The sequence below is a fragment of the Andrena cerasifolii genome, chromosome 8, assembly GCF_050908995.1.
Source record: "Andrena cerasifolii isolate SP2316 chromosome 8, iyAndCera1_principal, whole genome shotgun sequence".
Lineage (NCBI taxonomy): Eukaryota > Metazoa > Arthropoda > Insecta > Hymenoptera > Andrenidae > Andrena > Andrena cerasifolii.
Window position 1 is genome coordinate 5,986,023 of NC_135125.1, and position 21,346 is coordinate 6,007,368.

Genomic DNA, 21,346 nt, shown 5'->3' on the forward strand with positions numbered 1-21,346 from the left:
CTATCCGTTGACCTTCAAGAGGCATCGTTGCCAGCGTTCGCGCTCGAGTTACCCGCCATCGAGTAGAAGAAACACTTGTTGAAGCTTTGACAATCGGTGAAAGAGGCGACCAGTGGTTGCTCGCGGTGGTTTGTTGCGTGGCCGTCTACTTACGCAGGTGCGAAGGGATGCAGGGCCGTGGCCGCAGCTGCAGCTGCGAGCGGCCCCGGGTTCCTCGCGAGGGCCAATGCGGCTGCGCTCGTCGGAAATGCCGCCCTCGCGGCGCTCACTCTTCCTCGCTGGATGGCGACTCCTCTCAGCGCTGCAGCTGCAACAACACAAAGAAACGCACATGCCGATGCAGTCCTACCTTCTCCTGCTGGTACACGGTAATTTCGATTCGGCCATGGCCGTTTCGCTGGTCCTGGTTCTGGCTGCTCCACGCGGCAGGCGACGAGACGAAGCGAGAAGCACGCGAGCCTGACGCTGAGATCGAGTTTCAGGGAATTTGAACGAGTGGAAGGTTGGTCTTGCCGTTGCCAGAATAGTGGCACCGTTTCGAAGAGGATCCTTCTTCGAGGCGCCGAAGGAGACACCAGTGTCCGTTCACGGAAGAGGACACTTGCTCCAATTCGGAATTGATGACTGTAGGACAGTATAGGGAAAGACGTCCGAGACGACGTCACGTGTGCTTGGATCGGAGAAAGAAGTTGAGTAATAGACGGGCGATAGGTACATAGATGGAGGCTGAGGCTCCTTATTCAGATCTAGCCGTGCCTAGGAGGAAAAAGTGGCACATGCTCCTTTACAAGAGGTACCGGGAGCGATCGAGCGACCGGAAGGCAGAATCCATAATCAAGAGGTGGCTGCAGCGTCGCCAATCAGCTCGAGATACGATCGAACCACCGACAGAGGATAAACCGACCACGTCTACCCATCAACGGACCACTCCACTTACTAGTGATCGTCCCATACGCATCGAGGAACCCGTCAGCGGCGACGAGGAACAATATGAAGCTCCATCGACGTCGGCCACGCGATCTGCGAACGAAGCGCAGCAGCCGAGGTCAATCATGAGAAGCAGCGTTTCGACGAGGCCTAAAGCATCCGCGGTTAGGTTCACGGTGCCGGAGAAGTTTAGGAGAAGACGCAGGGAGCCTGAGAAGCTGAGCTACTTGGCTAGGTTCAGACGATTCTGCGGTAATCCTAGTTGCAGGACGATCGCGTGCGTTGTTTTTGGAATTGTACTGCCGTGCTTCTTCATATATGCGACCTTGTATCTGTATCATTTGAGGAAGACTAACAGAACGTTGGTTAGGGGAAGCTTGAACAGCTGATGGCGAGAATTCTGAGTATTCTTGAGTATTTTTGATGAGAGAGAAAGGGATGAAATGGGAATTGAGAATTGAAGCGGCTCTGCTGATAGACGTCAAACAGAAGAAGCAAACTCTTAACGTTCTCTACTGTATCCAAGAAACTTGAATCGAATTGCAGAGTTTAAATCTGCACATGTCTCAAATTCGAAAGGACCGAACGTGCGTCCAAAGTATTTTACAGCTCTTTAGAATTTTCTTCGATTTTTCAATCTCGAATAAAGCCACGATCGCGGAGTCAAGCGATCTCACGTTTCCACGAAGGGAAGTAGATCGAGAGACAAATCTGTCTGATGAGACGTGCTCGAGCCCTGGAGTTCTCAGTGAAATCGAACTATTCCAATGGAACATGGACGGTTCCTCGTGAAAAGAGCGAGCTTTCCACGCCCGAGAATCCCGGCGAGGAATTTCAGAGACTGTTCGAGCAACAATTAGGAAGAAATCGCCTCTCGAACGCGGTGATTCCGCTGATGGAACCTTTAAAGACGCCTCTTTCGGGTCCCGGAAGCGGGTCCACGCGCCCGAGCGATCGGAGCCTCGATCGATCGACCGATTCCCATCCTTTGATCCCGACGAGCGGAGCAATAAAAAAGCTGATGGTTTTCTGCCTACCTTTTGTCTGCGCCGCCGCCTCGTTTGGCTCAGCAATTTAACGTCGCTGGTTCTATTTTGCGTTTCTGCGTTCCACGCTCTACGTCTGTCTCCGAGAGATTAAACAGCCCGCTCGCGACTCGCGCTCCTCCGTTCGATCGTCTCTGGCGCGTGGCTCTACCTCTGAATTGCAGCGCCACCGGTTACTGTACATAAGCTACGTCGAACGAACGCTGACTTGTTTAATAAAGTTACCTTTTCAATTCGTTTTCAGTGGCGACCAAGCAGACTCGGCGCGCTTCTGCTAGTTTCATCTTCAACCTCTACAGTAACTTCGTATCTCTCTATAAAAGTGCTTCTATACACCGAGAATTATTACGGTTTATATCGCGAATCTCTTGAGGAAACAGACGCAGCGATTGGTCACGAAGGGAAGGCAAACTAGCATTGCTGGTTAGGCTAGAAAACTGGGCACAACGAGCAACAGTAACAACAACAATCAACAGTCAACAGTCAACAACAACAACAACAACGGGGGATGATTAACTACCGTGCAAGTGTCGCACGAAGTAATGTTAGCTGCAATCTCGAGCGAGACTTAACGATCGTCGTGGTCGGACGGTTATCGAGCCGGTCACTCACGTCCGGCTGTGGAAATAATTGGGTGCATCAAGAGCAAGACTAGAGCAGTGATGCATTTACAGCAGGCGCATTCCAAAAGACAGGATCTCGAGGGGTGGTGTAGAAATCATCAAACAACGTGATCGAGCGTAGCCATTCGATCTGTGGTCGAGGTCTAAGTAGCTATCTTTTAAAAGAACGCTCTCTCCTTTTCCAATTATACGTCTAATTTACAGATTCAATAGTGGTCGATCCATCTATCGCCTCCCCGATTAACGATAATTAATCACTCGCGTAAGCAATCGGTCACTGGAGGAAATTTGAACTAAACATAATTAACCACGATGAATTTTCCCGCGGCTATTAAAGAGAATTATAATTTTCGCGTTGTCAAACATTTACTCGAATTGTTTCGTCTGAATCAGAGAAAATGGAAAAATTCGGAGCTCGAGCGTGTCGTAAGAACGAAGGAGCTTGCCTTCGACCACAGATCGATAATCGGTCGCGCGAACGCCGCCCTAAATGGCGTCTAGGGTTAGCTAATTACGTGAAAGGAGCATCGATAATGCGTGTCTCAGAGAGAGAGAGAGAGAGAGTGGGAGAGAGTGAGAAAAGAAGGTTGGGGGATGGTGGTTTGAAGGGGTGATCAGTGAAAGACGTACAGTGTACAGCAAAAAGAAACGGTGCTCGACGAGAGCTAGCAACAATGTTGTACCGTCTGCTAGCGGATTCCGGTGTCTGTACTCTGTTCCGGTCGTGCAAACCCGGCGATCCCTTCGATGCTGTTATCATCGTCCACAACGTAACAACGAACCGCGAATAAAACTTAACAATCGTGTCGGGAAGGGTGGACGGGGAAACTAGGGTAGTAAAGCTCGAAGAAACTTCGAGCAGGAAGTAGAAGAAGCGTTGGAATGGTTGGGGATACGTTCGTCAAGAGATTGCCTCTTAATTTTTCACGAGCCACGTATATTCTTGCAGAAATTTTTGAAGCTCCGAACCGAACCATCACCGTGTGGTTCAAAGACCGTGGAAGTAGAAGATGCTTCGATTATCTGAGAATCCTAGCTGGGACCTCGGTGTCCGACGAGTTGCTGCGCAATTAAAACGCGTATCTTTTCAATTAATCCGTTCGAATAACGAGGGGCAATTTCTCACGTCGGCGATTACGCGCCTGGTGATCGGCCGATGATCGGTAATTAAGTGGGTAATGCTAACTAATCCGCGGTGGAGAACACTTTAACAATGGCCTCGTCCAGAGAATCGTCTACTAGACAGTCGGGAGGAGTCCCGCCGAGTCGAGCCCAGAGTACAAAAGCTGCGTTCCGTTGCAGGGGAAATAGGATCCACTTTGGGCCCTCGGGAGAGGCAATCTCTCGCTTTCAGTCGGAGACGTCGATTTTTGCGCGTGCAGAGGAAAAGTGGAAACCCCTAAGCTAAGTTAGGCTCGTGAAGGAGGAATCTGACGATTGGATAGCTCCGTTGCTGTTGATTCTAGGGGGTGGTCCACGTGCTGCGGTCACGTAAAATATCTCGAGGCGGCATTCCTTGAAGAAGTGAATTCTATGGACTAATTTACTTTCGACCAGATAGATATTAGCAAATGTTCTTACTCCGATTAACCTTCGATTAGTCCAAGCAATCGCGCGAAATTCACTTTTAAAAGAAATCGCTACAAGATGATATCTCGAGCGATCCATGACCCGTGGTCCACCTCGTACAATCTGAAGTCTTCGTCAACTGATTCCCCTCTTGAGGAAAATTACCCGGCGAAAGTTCTTTTATCCGAGATCGATCACAGAATGGACTTGAGAGATATTTCCCTCGAAACGCGCGTATCCGTGAAATGGAGGGGTTGGAAGGTATCTGTGCAACGTGGAAGAAAGGGTTGTAGAAGGTGATCGGGGGGGTGGGTGTCGTGCTGGTGGTTTCGTTCAATCTCGCGTCACTTCTGGCTTGGATTATTAGAAGTCTCTGTACCTTCGTCTCGCCGCCGCCCTGGGTGCAAGGACGAGCGGTGCAGCTGCAGGGGATGGGGTCACCGCGGCCGCGGCGACCGCTGCAGCTGCAGCTGCCGATGGCGCCGCCGCCCCCAGCCAGCTCCACGGCATGGCCGGCAACCTGTATCCTGTTTTTGTCAGAAACTGTTAGTTGGTTGCATCGTTTAGCAGGATAATCGTTTACGTCACGTCCGCACAACCCCTCTTCAGCCACCGTGGATCATTATTTTCCTTAAATTCGCAAGCTTCGGCGACCCTTGGATTATTGGCTCCAATTTTAGCGTGATTTTACCGAGGTCAGTCTGGACCTTGCGTTACTAGCACTCCGAAATCTGTCCACAAAGGTCCAGTGAGGCCGCGTGGGCAATTTGGAATATTACTAGCCTCCACGGTACTGATTAGGGGTTGAAAATGGCAGTTCGTCGCTTAGGAACCTGGTTCGGTGACTCGTGAATTCTTGCCATTTGACAATTAGCAATACCGAGGCAATTGATTGGTATCGCTGCGCCTCTTTTTTAACTGCTACCGAGTCGGGGACAAAAAATCACGGTCACTAATGGATTTACTGGTATTGGAATCGTTTTCACTTTGGCATTCTTGGTGTCAGTTAGCGAGCTCTTCTTCTAAATGGAAAGTGCTTCCAGAATGTGTAAAATTAAGTTCAGGCTTTCTGTCTTCGTATACTTTCCCGATTATACTCTGCAGAATTAAATTACCAAGGATTATCTTAGCTTCGATTCAATCGAGCCACTCAACTTTACCTTTCCTCTCACTGAACATTTACAACTACCTAGATTCACTAATAGTCTTCGAGACTAGCGTTCAGACCTTTATAATTCTTATATCTTTCCTTCCAATGTTACCCATAAATGAATTCTGGAATTCATTGGGATAGCCCCTACCGAATCGCGAAGTGTCATCATCAAATGCCGAACATTGATCGGCTAGTTTCACCACGAAAATTGCACAATCAACGCCGAGGATCGTCATCGCGGCCTTTCAAAGGGAACACCAGCAACCAGACACCGATTCTGCGATTCATATACGCGAATTACAGAACTGGAAGTAACACGAGAGACAACGTAACCGAATATCGAAACGGATTAGCACACCGCCGCGAAATCGCGTATTCAAATTTCATGCAAAGCCCTCGCGTATGCCTGGGGCCGTCTGCGCCCTACATTCGGCCCTTACGGTTCGTTAGGGACGACATTTCGATACGGATTTATCAAATTTCGGGTACCCCTGTTTAATTACTAATTTCGTCGTCGGTCGTTGTCGCGATTTCCATCGCTTTCCATCGCCCATTCCCCAATTAATTTCCGGCGAACGCCACGTCGCGAAAATCTTCGAGGGGAAACCACGAAGCTGTCCAAGGGAGCGCGATTCAAGAGTCTCGCCCCGAAATTTCGTTAACAAGTTCTGTTTCATACTTCATAATTCCCTATATTTCACAGCGAGACGTTCGCGGTCGTTGCATTGCTGAAATAAGTACGAGGACGGAGATATCGATTAGGAATCACCAGCAAGGATTTATATTCAATCTTCACGCGACCGATCCGATCATTTTGCTTCTCGCGAGAACGTCTCTTTTACGCCGTGGACCGTGGGCATATTTACGTTGATTCTATCAGCTCCGATAGATAGGTACACTCGACAGACCAAATTAATCGAATTGCAACTACGTCACGAGCCTCCATTCCCGCCGGGTTTTTGGGTCAATTTGCAATTATGTATCGAGCGCTCGATTTTTTCCCGAGGTACCCTCGACAGTTTCGAGGGGGACTCTTTACCGTGCTTTTCTGGTAGCAACCCCCAATGGATTTCTATGTGAACGCAACGTTCGCAGCCGCCGCAGCTTCCTTTTACTCATTAAAATTCCATGCTTGCGCAGCGATCGCCCGTGTCGGCGAACAGATGCATTATTAATTGACTCGAGTCTTGCTGGCGTTGATTTATTCGCGAAACAATGCGCATTCACCCTCGTACGCGAGCCAAACTGCTAATTACGGCCGTATTTATTTATCGATTTATTGTACCAAGAGTAGCCTGTGCACCCTGCCGTTCGTATCACTTTTTTATTGCGAGGGTGGGGGGGGGGGGAACAATCGTTACACTCTCGTCCCTCTTTTAATTACCAATTAGTAATGGTGAATAATCGTCGAGCAAAGTTTGGCGTCGTTCCGCCCAAAATGTTCCAACAAGTTTCTCGAATGTAGTCCGTAGGGCTTGCGTGGGGCGTTTATTCGTATGCTAGAGCCCCCAACATTTCTTTCTCCCCCAGAACTCCCCCATATTCCTCATAAATTCAGAAGGGATAAAACCATCCACTCGAGTGGTTTTCCTGCAGCCACACCTCGAGTGCCGCCAGAGGGTATATTGTTGCGAGTCATTAATATAATTGAGTCGCTCATTCGGCGGGGGAGTCAATGAATTTAAGGGTGGTCTCGTATAGGAGGGTGAAGAGGCGTGACGCTGGTGTCCTGCGGCGCACGATTCTTCCCTCTCATCGCGATGCATCTGCATTCGAAGTGTTAAAACACTCAGGGGCTGATTCACCCCTTACTTTCTATCATTATAATTGATACATTGAATGTGAATCTTGAGATATGTTAAATTGTATCGTAGCAACCATAAATCACCATCATCATTCTCTGTTGTAGAATAAATACTTCTTTCGTCGAGTCTAAAATCATCATCCGGATGTTTCTTGCTCCGCCGAACATCGGGTGGCAGCTTCCCTCCAAAAATAACTATCCCGCAAATATCTGTGGCTTGCCGATGAGCCAAAAACGCGATCACCTCCCCCGAACGGTGAAACAGATAAACTTGGAACGCCCTCTCCCCCACAAGGGAATCAATGAAATTTTTACCCCTGCCTCGCGCGCGTCGACAGTCATCCCCGATTACGCTGAATGATTAACAGGCTCGATTCGACTCATAATTAATTATGCAAATAGCTGGCGCGTTGAATTTGTTATTAGATTTATTTGGAGCCAGGGCCGGGGCGATTAACGACGGGGAGAGCGGCATACGGATTCCGTTGCAGTTCCCTTTGTGGCCGCCATCGAATTACCGAAGGAAAATTGTTCGCGGGAAATTCAGCTTTTAAACCGAAACCGACGGCCTCTGCATAATGGACAAAATCGAACTGTGTCGCGATAAATTCTTCACGCATTCAGCGATTACCACGTGAAGCTGGTTCCCCCGTTGCAAGATTATTTATTTAAAGGAAAATTCGCTGCCCTCCCATTTCATTCACCCATTAGCGGTAAATGAAATCTTCCATCGGTGTGGGAACCGACGAATCTTTTTCGTTAACAAGAGACGCAACATCTCGTACTGGCTGTTCTTTAAGCATCCCGGAACAATGGGAATCCATTGGAAAGTCTCATTTAGCCGAACTAAAATTATCCGACCGCAGCCAGAGCGCCAGGGGTGGTTGCATAGGGTGAGAGCGGGGCTCGCGTAACCTTGAATTGATGAAAAAGCAACGGTTCCGCCATGATGCCCCGGGATCAATGGCGTCTGGCGCATCGGTTCGCGTACGTCGAGAGTCATCATCTCGTCGGTCCAGGACGCTGCGAGTAATTAATACGATTGAATTTCTATTCGACGGTTCGCGCAGCTTTGAAGCTTTCGCGCGGTGGCTGCAGAAGCAGGGTGGAAACGGAGGGTGAGAGGCTCCATCCTACGGGGTCGCGGAGGGTGCAGAGGGGGTGGCTCTGCGCTGGCAGGGTTGCTGCGAGCGATCAATAAACGCTGCTGCCAGCATCCACCCCTGGATCCACGTCTCCATCACCCTCCTCCTCGCTCTTTCTCCCTCCCGTGCACTTTCTTTCGAATTCTAGCACCCTGCCTTCTCTATCCAAGCCTCCCTTTCGCTTCCATCTCTATCTTTCTCGTGGCACTCGAGGAAGGGTTCGCGCCTCGCCCCGCATCTTGGAGTTCTCCTTTTCTGTCGGTTGATCACTTGTGGTTTCCTCTCTTCCTTCTTCTTTTCCCTCCTTCGCTGGGTCGGATTTCACTCTCTTTTTGCAGGCTCTCCCGGTTTGCTCGCGGAGTTTTCCTTTTCGGGAGAGCCTGGCTTTTGTTCCCGAAGCTGCTCTCCCTCTGTGGCGAATTCAAGCCTGTCTTTAAGTTACTCTCGATTTCCTTTCGGTTTGTTGGCTTTCGTAATTGAGGTTCCATTTGTTTTAAATACTCTACACCTCGGTGCTTCCCTAATGTTTGTTTGTTTTACGGAGTATTCGTTCCATCGGATTCCTTTTATTCGCATGCTCTCTGTAGCTCTCCGCGACATCTGTCTGCACCCTTCCATCTCTTGATTACTTTTCCTTTCTCCTCGTGCAGTCACTCTTCTCCATTGGTTTCCCTCCGTTTTCTGCTCTAATATCTTCCATCACCTCCCGCGGCACTCGATCCATCTCCCTTCCACTATCGAAACCTCTGTTCCTCTCCCTTCCAGGCCACCCTTCCGTAGCCTCTGTTTTTCCAAACTCATTCCTCTATTCCTCGTTCCGAGCTCCTCCATCTTTGCCGCCGTATGCATTGCGCCCTCGTTGCCACCGACTCTCCACAGCCCTACGCAGCTTCCCTTTCGAACATCCCCGCAAAAGGGACGGAGCACCTTAAACTTAAACCAATTTGCTTCGAAATCCCCCAGACACATCGGAAAACATTATTCCTATCCCGAGTCAGCCCTCCTCGCCGTTCGTGACCCCCTCCCCTCGCCGTAACTCCCTGCGAGGGATGGAGCGCCTTGAATTCCAAGCAATCTCCATCGGGAGCCACCAGACGCGCTTAGAAACAATTTCTCTCCTCGCGTTTTCGGTGCCCATCCCTCGTGGAACACGTCAACGAACCTTCCGAGAGACTCGCGCGCCGCGGAATCTCTTTTGAAAGGGCGACCCACCCCGTTCGCAATACGTGATCGCTGGTGTTCGCTGCGCGATCAGGATTCCTTCTCCAGGGGGCGGGAGATATCTCGATCCCATTCGCGGCGACTCCTTTTCAGGTGGCTGGAAAGGATCGCGACAACGACGACGAGTCGACTCGCGGAAAAGGGATGAATCCCCGTGGGTGAGAGATAGGACAGCGGGGCTGGGCGGGGTGGCAGACAGGCGGAGAGAGGGTGGTGAGAGATGTGAAGATAAAACAGAGCGTATACATCGACAGACGGTGAAACACAGCCCTGGCGGGCTCCAAAGTCAAATGCACTAGAACCACAGTCGCATGACCCACGAGTAAAGCAACAGCGATTACGTATGTGTGTGGCGTGTGTGTGTGTGTGTCTGTATGTGTGTAGGTGGATTTACGTACTTCCTCTTGGCAATTACGCGAGCAACATCAACGTTCTCGGGGCTAATGGTAATCGTCGGACAGTCCAGCAATTTTGGCCGCTCTAAGAGGGCCGGTGCGCCACCCTCTGTGGAAGGTGGCGGACCCTCATCGACCAGAATTGAACGCTGGACGTGCGGGACGGGGGGGGGAACGACCCTGAACCAACTATTAAATTTTCTAGCCTGGGATTAGATTCTCCGACATTCTGCTCGGGCTCTGTCGATGTTCGTTTAAAGGAATCCACGCGAAAGGTTCTCTGAGATCACTTCGTTCCTTTTCCGAGGAGGACGCTTAGTGGAGCAGATCGTGGGAGGTAGTTTGAGAAGGAAAAGGCTGAAGGGTTAATTTCTCTTGTTAAAAAACTGTTAATACTTTGACAGAATACTCATTGAATTGAACTACTTCTGTTATAGATTGTTACTATAACAGGTTCTTTAGTCTGATACCGAGAAAACCGAGCTTCCAACTACTTAATTCTTTAGTAATTCCTTGTCATCGCTCCCGATCATTTGACGATTCTTAATCCTACAAGGAAGATTAACGGAGCCCAGGTCCAGCGTTAATTAACGTCGGAAACTGAACTTCTGATCATTGTCAGTCATTCTCGACCGCGTTCCAGCCACACCAGGCGAACTTGCTAAGATCCCCGGGCTCATGCTAATAGAGTTACCGAACTTTTCAGAAGGCAGAATGGATGTTAATTAAAAGGCGAGTCTCGGGCTATCCTGAATCAAAAATCCCGGCTAGTATAACAGTTTAACGTAACGCGTGGAGGAAGCTGTAGACAGTTGAAAGGAAAATCTCCTGGGAAATTATTAAGCAGTCCGACGCAGTGATCGACCATGCTCAGATTGGCAGTCGAGCTTCGGGGGGTAAAGGTAGTTGTTAACGAGGGAAAGACTTTGGAAACACAGAACCCTTCGCGTGATTTCGCCTGTTCCCGTCGGCTGTAATCTCCGGGAACGTCGGAGCTTCGGGGAAAACAGCGGGATCGTGGCTTTCGTGAACGAACAACTTGCTCCTGAAGCAGCAACAAACGCATTCTTCACAATTAACGAGTACAATAATCTCGCTACACAGACAGGACAGAAATTGGGCAGCCTGTTTGCGGCTCTGACTTCGCGACAGCTGTTCAAATCGATCATAGTCCATGCACTAAGAGACGATTCGTTCCATAAATAACAATAACAATAATAATAATATATATATGTGTGTGTGTGTGTATCACATGGTTCCATGGTACGAAAGCCATTCAAAAACAAGAAAGGTACTGTGGTACTCCATACAGTGTGAGTTAAGTAATTACGCAAAAAGGTAGATGCAGAGATTAGCAGAAAACTTGGTGAGCCGTTCTACTGTTCCTTCTTCCATTTACCATCCCCGCATCTCTGCCGAAAGAAACGCTACCTAATGAACGATCGTTGATTGCAGTAAAACACGCTGCTACAGAGCCGATACACGGGGTAGAACATTCGTTTCTCGTGTACACGATATCGATTCCGGCGAAACACGCTGTGTTCTGCGCGGTGTATGTGTACGGTGTACAAAGCACGGCGAGCTGCGCTGTGTTTTCTGTTTTTCCAGTCCAGTCACGTCGGTTTACTCGCCTACAGTGGGTTTCACTTTGCTCCTGCTCGATTATTTCGCGCGGTCCACGCGGTATATAAATAATGACTACGTCCGTTTGTAGTTCCAGTGCTTTCATCTATCCTCAGCTGCTCTGCTCCGAGCTGCAGACATTCGGAGAAGCTTTCCCAATCCGAGCTCCCACGTTGGGTTAGCAGGTCCCCTCGACAGGCATCGATTCGTAATTTACGCGAGTTTGCAAGTCTCGCGGGGTGTAAATTTTCGTGTAAAATTTGGAACTTCGGTGGCTCCCAAGTGTCTAACTACGGCGATAAATTTCGCATCCCTAAGCTTCTCCGTTTAGGATTATTATTTTAATTCCGAAAGAAGACCTGTTCCTCCCTGCCACGAATTAACGCTCCTCCCAACCCCTTTTCCCGGTTTCAACGCGTCACGAGTCCCCTGTAACTCAGAGGCGACAGAAACGGCTCCATTAGTACGAACCTAGCCACCCCCTTTCACTTTGTGCCTATCCTTTTAATCACGAATCTACTTTTCCTGGAGCAACCGCCGAGAACCACCGTCGCGGCTGACAATTCGTTCGTCCCCATCCCCGCGCGAGACACTGTCCGGAGGAGCGTTCTTCCGACATGTTTACTCGGGCTCGTGGCGGCCATTTAACGTAACAAACCCGTGAAAAGTGGTCGAGGAACAACGACGCCCGACCGACGACGATTTTGCTGCGCTCCCTCTTTTTCACATCATTCAGTTACGCGCTGAAAGCAGCGGGGGCGTTCCTCGGTTCAAAAAGAGAGCCGGGGAGCGACAGACGAGGGAGAAGCAGCAGCGTATTGCCTGTTTCTTTCCCTCTCTGCTCGCTCCAAGGAGGAAAGGATTATCAGTCGAGCTTTCAAGTAAAAAAGAAAAAGCGCACCCTTTCGAGGGGTGACTACTAATTGCTGGCGGTGCTTGCACGCTCAGCGGTAACTAATTAAGGCTACGCACTGAGACTAATTAGTGAATGCCAGGCTAAACAAACAGTAAGAAAGGTGAACGTTATTATGTATACGTATGGATGTACTCGTGTCTGTTTGAAACGGCGACGTGGACGGCGACGAGGCTCGCGGGTTTCTCGATTTTCAAATATTTACCGTGCAACGGGTCTGGGTTAGTTTCGACGCCGACGCGAGGGGTCGGGTGTGCTTTTTTATTCTTTTTTCAAAATACTACGGACGTCGCGCGTCAATCGGCGATCAATTTCACCGAAACATTGCTCTCCAGCGGGCAGGCGACTCGGAATGATACTTAGGAGGGTTCGAAAGGTGTTCCAAAAAACAGTGGCCGTCATTGTCAGTCTCGATACAGAAGTCATCGCGTATGGATTCGCGCGTGGCCGGGTTTTGCAGTGAATTTTAATCGGGATGGAAGGGACTTTCCAGTCCCGGGGAGTTCCTCGGGATAAACCGTAAACTTCGAACTCCCTGTGAGTGGTATTCCGAAAGAATCGCCTTGCCCGTCCGCGGTATTTCGGAGAATCGATGCTGCTGCGTAGTATTCTGAAAAAATTTGACCCCTCGCTTGTTGCGCCGGGAGAAAACTTCATTGGCGTTTCTATGTTCCTCGACTGGAAAATCGATAGCGAGCGACGTGACCGACGCGATCGGCGGCCGAACGAGGCGATACGAGAATTAATTAGTTACCACTAAATCAAAGGGCGGCACTTGTCGAGCATGCAGCAACCTTCGCCCGGCCAAAAAACTGATTCTCATGTCTCTCGCCAACTAACACACCGTGCCACGTTCCAATAACATTAATCAATGACAACAGTTCCAAAAAAAAAAAGAAGAAGAAGAAGAAGAACGAACGAACGAACGAACAAACGAGAAAGAAGGGGAGAAGAAATTAGAATAGGCTCGGAAGTGAAGGCAACGGGAGACGCTAATTAAAACGACAACGTTACGTGTTCGAATCGGAAAGGAGGAAACAAGAAAACAGAATGAAAGGAAGCGTTCTCTGGTCGAAGGCGGGCTTCTTTCTTCCCTCATTACGCTTTCTCTCGCGCGAATGCTTTTGAAAACGCGAGCAATTAGCCGGCAGAAACTCGCGTATCACCGGCTCGCCCTTTCTTCCCTTTCCTCCATCCACCCCGTCCCCCTTTCTCTCTCTCTCTCTCTCTCCTCCATTAACGTAGAGAACTGTACGAGAGAGGCTGCGAGGCGAAAGAGGGACCCGGAGGGCCGAGGAAGGGAACGGGCCGCGGCGAAAATGAGGAGTGACCGAACCGAGGGAACGAGAATCAAAGAGAGGGGGAGAGAAGAGAGACAGCGAGTAGGAAAGAAAAAAGAGAAATGAAAAGAGGAAACGTACGTGTAAGATACACTAGGAAACGTAAGATCGTTTCCGGCAATCCACACTACTTCAGCTCTCGTACGTGTACGTAGGTGCAAAAATGTAAATATATAGTAATCTGTACGACTGCCAGGACGGACGTACCATAACACGTGAAATTATAATATAATAATAGTATGTGCAGCATGTATCCGTCATCGTGATCGATCTCGCGGCCGGCTCGCGGCTGATTCTCTGCTCCCCGTTAAAATGGAATAAAGGACGCGCGTTCCTTCCATCGAGTACTTTTCGTCCCCCGTTACGCCAAGATCGATCGTGCACGGATAGATACGTGCATCGTTACATATTCAATATAGATTATATGTATGTATGTAATATATATATAATATATATATATGTATTCACAGGTGAATCTCATATGAAGGCAAGCCAAGGCCACGACATGAGACGTGCAAATTAAAAAAGGTAATAATTATTAAAAAAAGAAGCAAGTAAAAAATTCTCTCCCAAAACCGCTTTCCAACCACAACCAAGCACAACCACAGGCAAGGTACGGGCCTTTGTCAACGAGACAGTCATCAACCAGTGAATATGTGGCGCATTACCGTGATTATTATATATATATAATATGTAATAGTAACAATTCGAAAAAATATCTATACATTGTATGTATATATGTATGTATATATATATGTATATATACGTATGAGGTATTAAAGGGAATGATGAACGAGGGTACCAGGATCAAAGTATAGGGTGGGGGGCGGCTAGAGGGGAAGAAGGTCGAGGGGTGGCGAGGGAGGAGAAAAAAAAAAGAAGGAGAAGAGGTGCCAGGAACGCGTGACAGGGGATTATCGAGGATCGATTAATGATACGTGTGTGGGTGCCAATAACGAGCACCGTCGGTGGGTGATCGTTAATACAACTATTGTTTAACCACAGTGGTCGGTATTAATCGTGGGGCAATCGGTTAAACGAATCGACGAGTTGCTCCGTCTCGATTCGACGACAACTGGCGGACAGTGCTGGGTGAAATTCTTTCGGTATCGAGCGGAAATAATTTCTTACAATTTAGACACTGATCTTTCCGGAACTGGTGACTCGATTCAGCGTTCGATCGATACGCCAGGCCTGTGCGCTGGAGCCACTGGCGCGTGGTCGTTCCAATTATTGACTCGTACTACTTGGGAATCGTTTCGCTGCGCTTACGTCGCGCGTATCAAACTGGAAGCTAATAAAACGTGCCGCTATTAAAATCGCGGTAGAAACACGACAGCGCAGTTATCCTCACTTTAACTCTGGCAACTGTATTTTCATTGTGAAATTAGCATCTCTAATGTTCCTCTTATAACGCACGTAAATCTGCGAGTGACTCGTATGTAAAGGATCCAATGGCAGGATTCATCCGGAGTATACAATCATTTTACCGCCGAAGTAATCAGCGCGAATAAACAATAAACAAATCGGCCTCAAGTGCCCAGCACTGTCGCCAGTCAAGTGTCTCAAGATTAACTTGGAGATTTGCTAGCAGCCAGTTAATTAATCGAACAAGAAGGATGATACGTGTGAGACAAACCAGATAGACAGTGCTTTAGAGACTCGTGTATATATGTGTGTGTGTGTGTGTGTTCTTGTGTGTAGTTGCGAGCAAGTGTGTGCGTCGCGACATCCGGCCGGATTAATCGATTAATCGAGGGTCAGGGATGAGAGACAGCCGTGACTGGATCGTTCAGGGATAAGGGGGTGAGAAAGTAATTAAAAAAAAAAAAGAGAAAAGAAAAATTGGTGACGAAGGGGGATACTTGAAAAAGGCACAGAGAGCGGTGAGAGTTAATGGTAGTAATCGTTACGCTAAAAATTAATCAAATCATACGGAATTATTACGTACGAAGAATACCTCATGCTTTTACCACCGGACAGAGGAAACCCTAGATACTAAAAGCTAGCACAGGCGAGATTCGTTTTTTTTTTTTTTTTGGCATTCGACACTAAAACAATCCCCCGACCTTTCTCCATCCTTTTCTCCTTTCATTTCATTCGTCAGCGTCCCCTTCGGTCCCCGTTCCGGTATTTCCATCGGTCGAAGGGCGAGGCCCAAGCCGCCGGAGAAAAAGAGGATCTTGGTCGTCGATCGTCTCAAACGGGCCATCATCATCCTCGCGGTATCTCCTAGTCTCCTCGCACATCCGGTCCCTCGTTCTACGCGCTCTACGGTGTATCACGTCTTTCTGTTTATTTTATCTTACTTTGTGGGGGGGTTTTCTAATTCGTGTGCCATTAACGTCGGGGGGTTTCTATATCCGCCTCGATTCCTCGCCTTTTCATGCCACGACCTCTTTTGTTCGTACTTTTTTTTATTTATATTTTTTGTCTGTCTGTTTTGTTTTTTTTTTTTTTTTTTGTTCGTTTGGTTCTAGAGAGCCGTACCTTCACTTTCTCGCTCTTCCCGTAACAGAGGAGGCGCAAAGTCGGCTGTTCTTCCGAGTGCATCCGGTCGCGTGCTTCTCTTTGGACATTCTTGCCGGTTGATAATGATCCTCCTCTTCCCTCGTCCTTGTCTTCCGCGAGATTCCCCCGATTCGGGCCCGTTCCACGCGCACATCCGGCGTTCTTGACCTTTTCTGGCGGATGATGCCGGGCGGCGAGGTATCTCGTTCGCCGACAGTTTCGTGCAAGGCCGAGACATCGACACACCGACGACCTCTCGCCGCTCTACTTTCTTGCGGCAGCTGGTTCGCAGACATCGTTAAGGGAATTCCGCGAGGCAATGCCAATGAGAACCGTATTCAATTCCACCGATTTAGAATCTCGCAGAGGCATCCAGAAGCTGCGGGCACGATTGAGAATGGTACTGGAGAGTTCCGCACGGACGTGTCGGTCCAACTGTTCCGATGCGATTCTACCGAGAGCTTAGGCCAGGCTGCTCCCGTGTTAGGCTGCTCGAAAACTACGTCTCTACCACTGAAAATTCACCGGGATATCCGGGGGAGGCTTGTGCCAGCCACGGAACTGTCGACGGAGAACGAGACACCTCGCCGCATCCTCGTCTCGCGGAGCTCCTCGTGGGCACGTCTATCGACTAGCAACGTATCGTGAAGGGTTACAACGATCCTGTTATACAGCAGCGGTGTGTATGACAAGAGCCGACAGAGAGCAGGAGAACGACACAGAGAAAACGGTGAGAACAACGGTAGAGTACACGGTTTTTGCAACGGCCTTTAAAAAACACATTACGCGTGAAGAAGGTAGTACACGTGGCATGCAAACGGTGACAAGTCTTCTAAATACGTTATCGAGCGTGTCAATCAAGCTTTAAGGGGGCCCTTTGCCGTCGAGCAACGGCGTAAAGACAATCCCGGTCACTCGGAACGTTAATCTAATTATTTAGAAAGTCTGTCGCGCTTTCGTTCAACATCGACTGCCTGCGAAGCACAGGGAAAGCGCGACGGAGCCCACGAAAATTTCTCCAGCTTTCGCGCCCCGCAGAATGCTCCAGAGATGTGAAACTCTGCGCTTTCGATCGCGCCAGCGAATTGTCCATTGCTCGACGTCAAGCGGCCGCGTCTACCGGGTTACAATCGTTTCCGGGCCTCTTATTGTCACTGTTATTCACTGAAAGCTAAACGCCACTAATCAAGACCAAAAAAAGCCTACTGCATGCACTCTCTCCTTCGAAGAACTTGTTCGATCGTGGGAGCTGTGGCTCCCTTCCCCGACGACGATCGCGTGACTTCGCCGTTGGATCGTTTTTCGTCCCGCGACCTAGCGGGGCCTCCCGTCGCTGAAGGGAATTACTCTCTCGGGCACGGTTTTCGGAACGCGAGATGCCTCGCGCCTGTCGATCTGCGTGCAAAAAGCGTGACGGAATCATCCGAGCTCCGCGCGCTGCGATTAAGCGTTGCTGCGAGCTTGCCCTCGTCTCTTCATCCCGCGCGAGACCACTCGCGGGCGCTCCGACTGGGGAGAGAAAGAAACAAACGTGGAGAATCGTGGAGCGAAGGAACGAAAAGTCGAGATTGTCTCAGCGAGAAGTAGGGAGGAGTTCGAGAGAAGAGAACGAAAGGACCCAGCAGCGACGTGTGTGTTGAGAAGAAATATTGATAGGGAACGAGAAACAACACTGTCTCTGTTGGTTCTTCAATCTTTCATTCGCCATTGGCCCGAGGCAAGTGTCGCTTGCGATTCGATAAAGAAAGAAACGGAAAGAAAAACGAAAGGGGAGATCGGTCGAATTGGTCAGACAGATGAGGCAGAGTAGTCTGGATTATTAACGATGCATGCCACGTAGCCGAACCGCGAGATAGGCATTGATGAATTCGTCGTGTTCTGATAAAGTAGAAAAGTCTTCTCTTTATTGCCCGAACAAAAACACACTGGATCGCCGAGGATTCTTCTAATTCTAAAGAACAGTGACAATACCCTGTTGCACGCGAACGTGCGTTGTTCCTTGAGACATCGACACTGGACATGGAACGAAATCGGAAAGTATTCTAACTATTCTCAGAATTGCGACATCTCAAATCTAGGTTGAATATTTTTCAACAGCTCCCCGTGTCAAGGTCTCAATCATTCCCTCGCAAAGGCCGAGCCCTGCCTGAAACAACCGTTTTCATCTAATCTCGCGAAGCATAAGGAATGCCATCGATTATCCGGCGAATTTTATAGAAGGTTAGCATCGAGAAACTGAAAGGATTCGCGACACGGAACGTCACACCGCTCAATTCGACTCGCAAGTCTCTTCCTCGAAACGACACCGTCTGCTTTCGACCTCGTGTCGCAAATTCCCTTTGTCCTGCAGTCTTTCCTCCGTCTCGATACCCTTCACATATATATTCTTCTCCACTTTTCACGTGCAGTCTCTTCCTGTGTCTCCTCCACAGTCCCTTGCAGTCGTTTCCACGTCGCGGCGCGGTTCTCGTCGCACTTTATCGGCGTTCTTTAAGTCGGACCACCATCCAGAAACGCAAAGTGGCGCATCTCGTCGCGTGTCCACTTGCCCGAACCACCGCGGGGGATGATATTTAACTCGCCCCCGAGCCGATTGAACGTAACCGAGAGCTCTTCGGCGATGCTTCACTTTGCCTTTCCAACGGTTGCCTCTGGAACGCGCGTCTGATCAGGCGTCTATAAACGTGCAAGTTTATCCACGCACGCGGAATAATACCGTTACTCTCTAAGTTTTGGCTCTATGCACCGTTCGGTGCAGCGATTCAGTGATCCCGCAAATTGCGTCTCTGCTGGCCACCAATCAAACTCGCGAGCTACCCAGACATCGCATCGACCCTCTATTTGCAGGATCACGAACGAAATGGCACAGTAAATGGAGTTCTCGACGTTCGTGTACGCTACACCGTCTACGTCTAGAAGGTAACTCTCTGACAATCACTAGAAACAATACCCTGTGTCAGTTCGTGACGTAACGCCACGGCGAGAAATGGAATAGTAAAAGTAATATAAAAAAATAAAAAAAAAAAGAATGGAAATTGTACGCTTGTAAAGTTCGGTACGAAGGAACAAAAGCGTCCCATGGAATGTCACCATAAGTGAGTATCTAGATCTACGCGAACATGTTGCTAAAATACTTTCGTTTACCCTGTAACTCCGTTATCACTAGTTTTACAATCTAAAGTGTCACGGGTGCACGCGTGGAAACGTCAGCGAGAGCTCGAGCGAAGGTGGACCTCGTAGACGCGACTGTCTCTCGGATCCCGACAGCTCTCAAAGAAGATTGATCGCGCTAGGCCAAAGAAAACGTGCCTTCTTCTACTGACTCGTAATGGGAGCTCCGCGCTGCAGTTTCTTTGACGGTGCAGCCGTGTGGCAATTAGGAATCATCGATTCGTTCACCTAAGAACTAGAGGTTCGCTCTGTCTCGTGCCGACCTACCACTGACCGATAGACACTACTCGCGAGGGTCGTTTCTAATGGCTCTAAATCATTCGCAGAACACTTTCCCAGTTTCTTTCTCCTCTTTCCGTCGATCGGGGAAAATTGCTACATTAAGTGCCCCGCGTGATCCAGGATGCCCGAACAAGGAACACCAGAGTCTCCGACGTTCTGCAAAGCAGACCGCGAAGCTCTGAGCGACTGCTGGCCCGTAAACGTTTGCCAAAGGTTCCGTAGCAATTTCACGCGTGCCCCCGTCGTTCCGCCGAGCGCAATTTTCCCTCCGGCTTCAACGATCCATCTGTCTAGCGTTCAGCCGTGCCGGGGCACGATAAACGGGCTGCTCTTTCCCGCCGCGGAAAAGAACGAGGAAGAAACACTGTGTGCGTGAGAAACGTGGGGATCTGGGGGGTGGGGGTGGGGGTGTGGTGCGAGAGTTACACCCTCGCCGTGGGGGCGAGGAAGACAAATGGAAAGAAAGAAACGAAAATAAGAGAGAGAGGAGTGAACAGTACTCGCGAGCTGGTTCAACGACGAGCAATTAGTTGTAGGTAAATAAAGTCTGTACACCCACCTTGGTTCAGCTGGAATCATCGAAAACCCTAAAAGAAAAGGCTGGGCGGGGGCGTAAGGGCGGTGGCGGTGGGGGCGTAAGGGGGAGCAACGGTGCCTTTTCGCGAGGACCATCTAAGGGTCAGTGCTAGACCTTGAAACGAGACGATAGCCGTGTCGTTTCTACGCCGGAACGTGCCCGCGAGCTAAATCGAGGAAAGCTTCGGCGCCGGAATTCGCGAGCATGCCGAACGAGGCGAGAAACCTGAAGATCCGGGCGCGGGAATCGTTGACTTCTCTACTGCGCCGCGACTCGACTTAGCTCTGACGGGCACGGTACGTTGAATCGAATTTCCTCGAGCAAAAACTCGCTGGCGGGGCCAGAATTCGAGAGAAGTGAGAAAGAAAAATTAAAAAAAAAAGAAGAAGAAGAAAGAGGAGCCGCGGATCGGAGGAGAGACCGTGTTCCCTCCGCACCGATTCGCGCGACTCTCTACGCTCGTGGCTGTCTTTCTTTTTTTTTTTTTTTGTTGGCTTGGTCGTGGTGTGTTGGCGGCTGTTGGGAAGAAAGAAACTAAAATTTAAACTTTTTCTCAGCGTGTCCCTCGCGTGTACCGCGAGCAGACAAGCGTCGATCCGTCGATTGTCTCTCTCCCTCTCGTCACCAGTGTCGTCGCCTTTGCCTGATCATCGCCTTCAGGAGAACCCGTGGCAATTCTCACGGATCTCGAAGTAGAGATTCAGCAGTGCCGACTCGGGCACGTCGTGGAAGCACCTACCCTCTGGCCATTGTACGCATACTGAAACACAAAAACCATCGAGTCCACGTTAATACACTTCAAGGTGAGAATGTCGTTTTAAGGTAGCGCTCGGAACGCGAAAATTTACGGGGTGAGTTACATTTTATGCGAGGCCCGGCAGAGTAATCTCGATTCATTCCTGGCAACAGGAGGAAACGTCCGAGGGAAGAAGGGAGATAAACTAGGAGCTCTGAGGCAGAAGGTGATCTTGAAAAGTAAGAAAAGGACCAAGGGTTCTCAGAGATCCCTGGGTTATCTGACTTTCTTTGCTTTATTGACTCGAGTG

The 21,346-nt window shown here is 49.4% G+C and overlaps 1 protein-coding gene across 5 annotated transcripts in view; it reads right to left on the reverse strand.

The window, feature by feature from the left end:
• LOC143372090 (RNA binding protein fox-1 homolog 2) overlaps nucleotides 1-21,346 on the reverse strand; it is a 228,523-nt gene that overhangs the window by 21,245 nt on the left and 185,932 nt on the right. For 3 of the 5 annotated variants that reach the window (XR_013086208.1, XR_013086207.1, XR_013086209.1), the window contains 3 exons: nucleotides 21,040-21,060; nucleotides 4,545-4,692; nucleotides 154-307 (listed from right to left, as the gene is read on the reverse strand). Coding sequence is in view for 2 of the 5 variants with exons in the window: in XM_076817995.1 (XP_076674110.1) it covers nucleotides 154-307; nucleotides 21,040-21,060 (175 nt within the window). In the remaining 3 variants the exon portion in view is untranslated. The remainder of the gene's footprint in view (nucleotides 1-153; nucleotides 308-4,544; nucleotides 4,693-21,039; nucleotides 21,061-21,346) is intronic. The other 2 variants (XM_076817995.1, XM_076817994.1) reach the window with 1 other exon arrangement.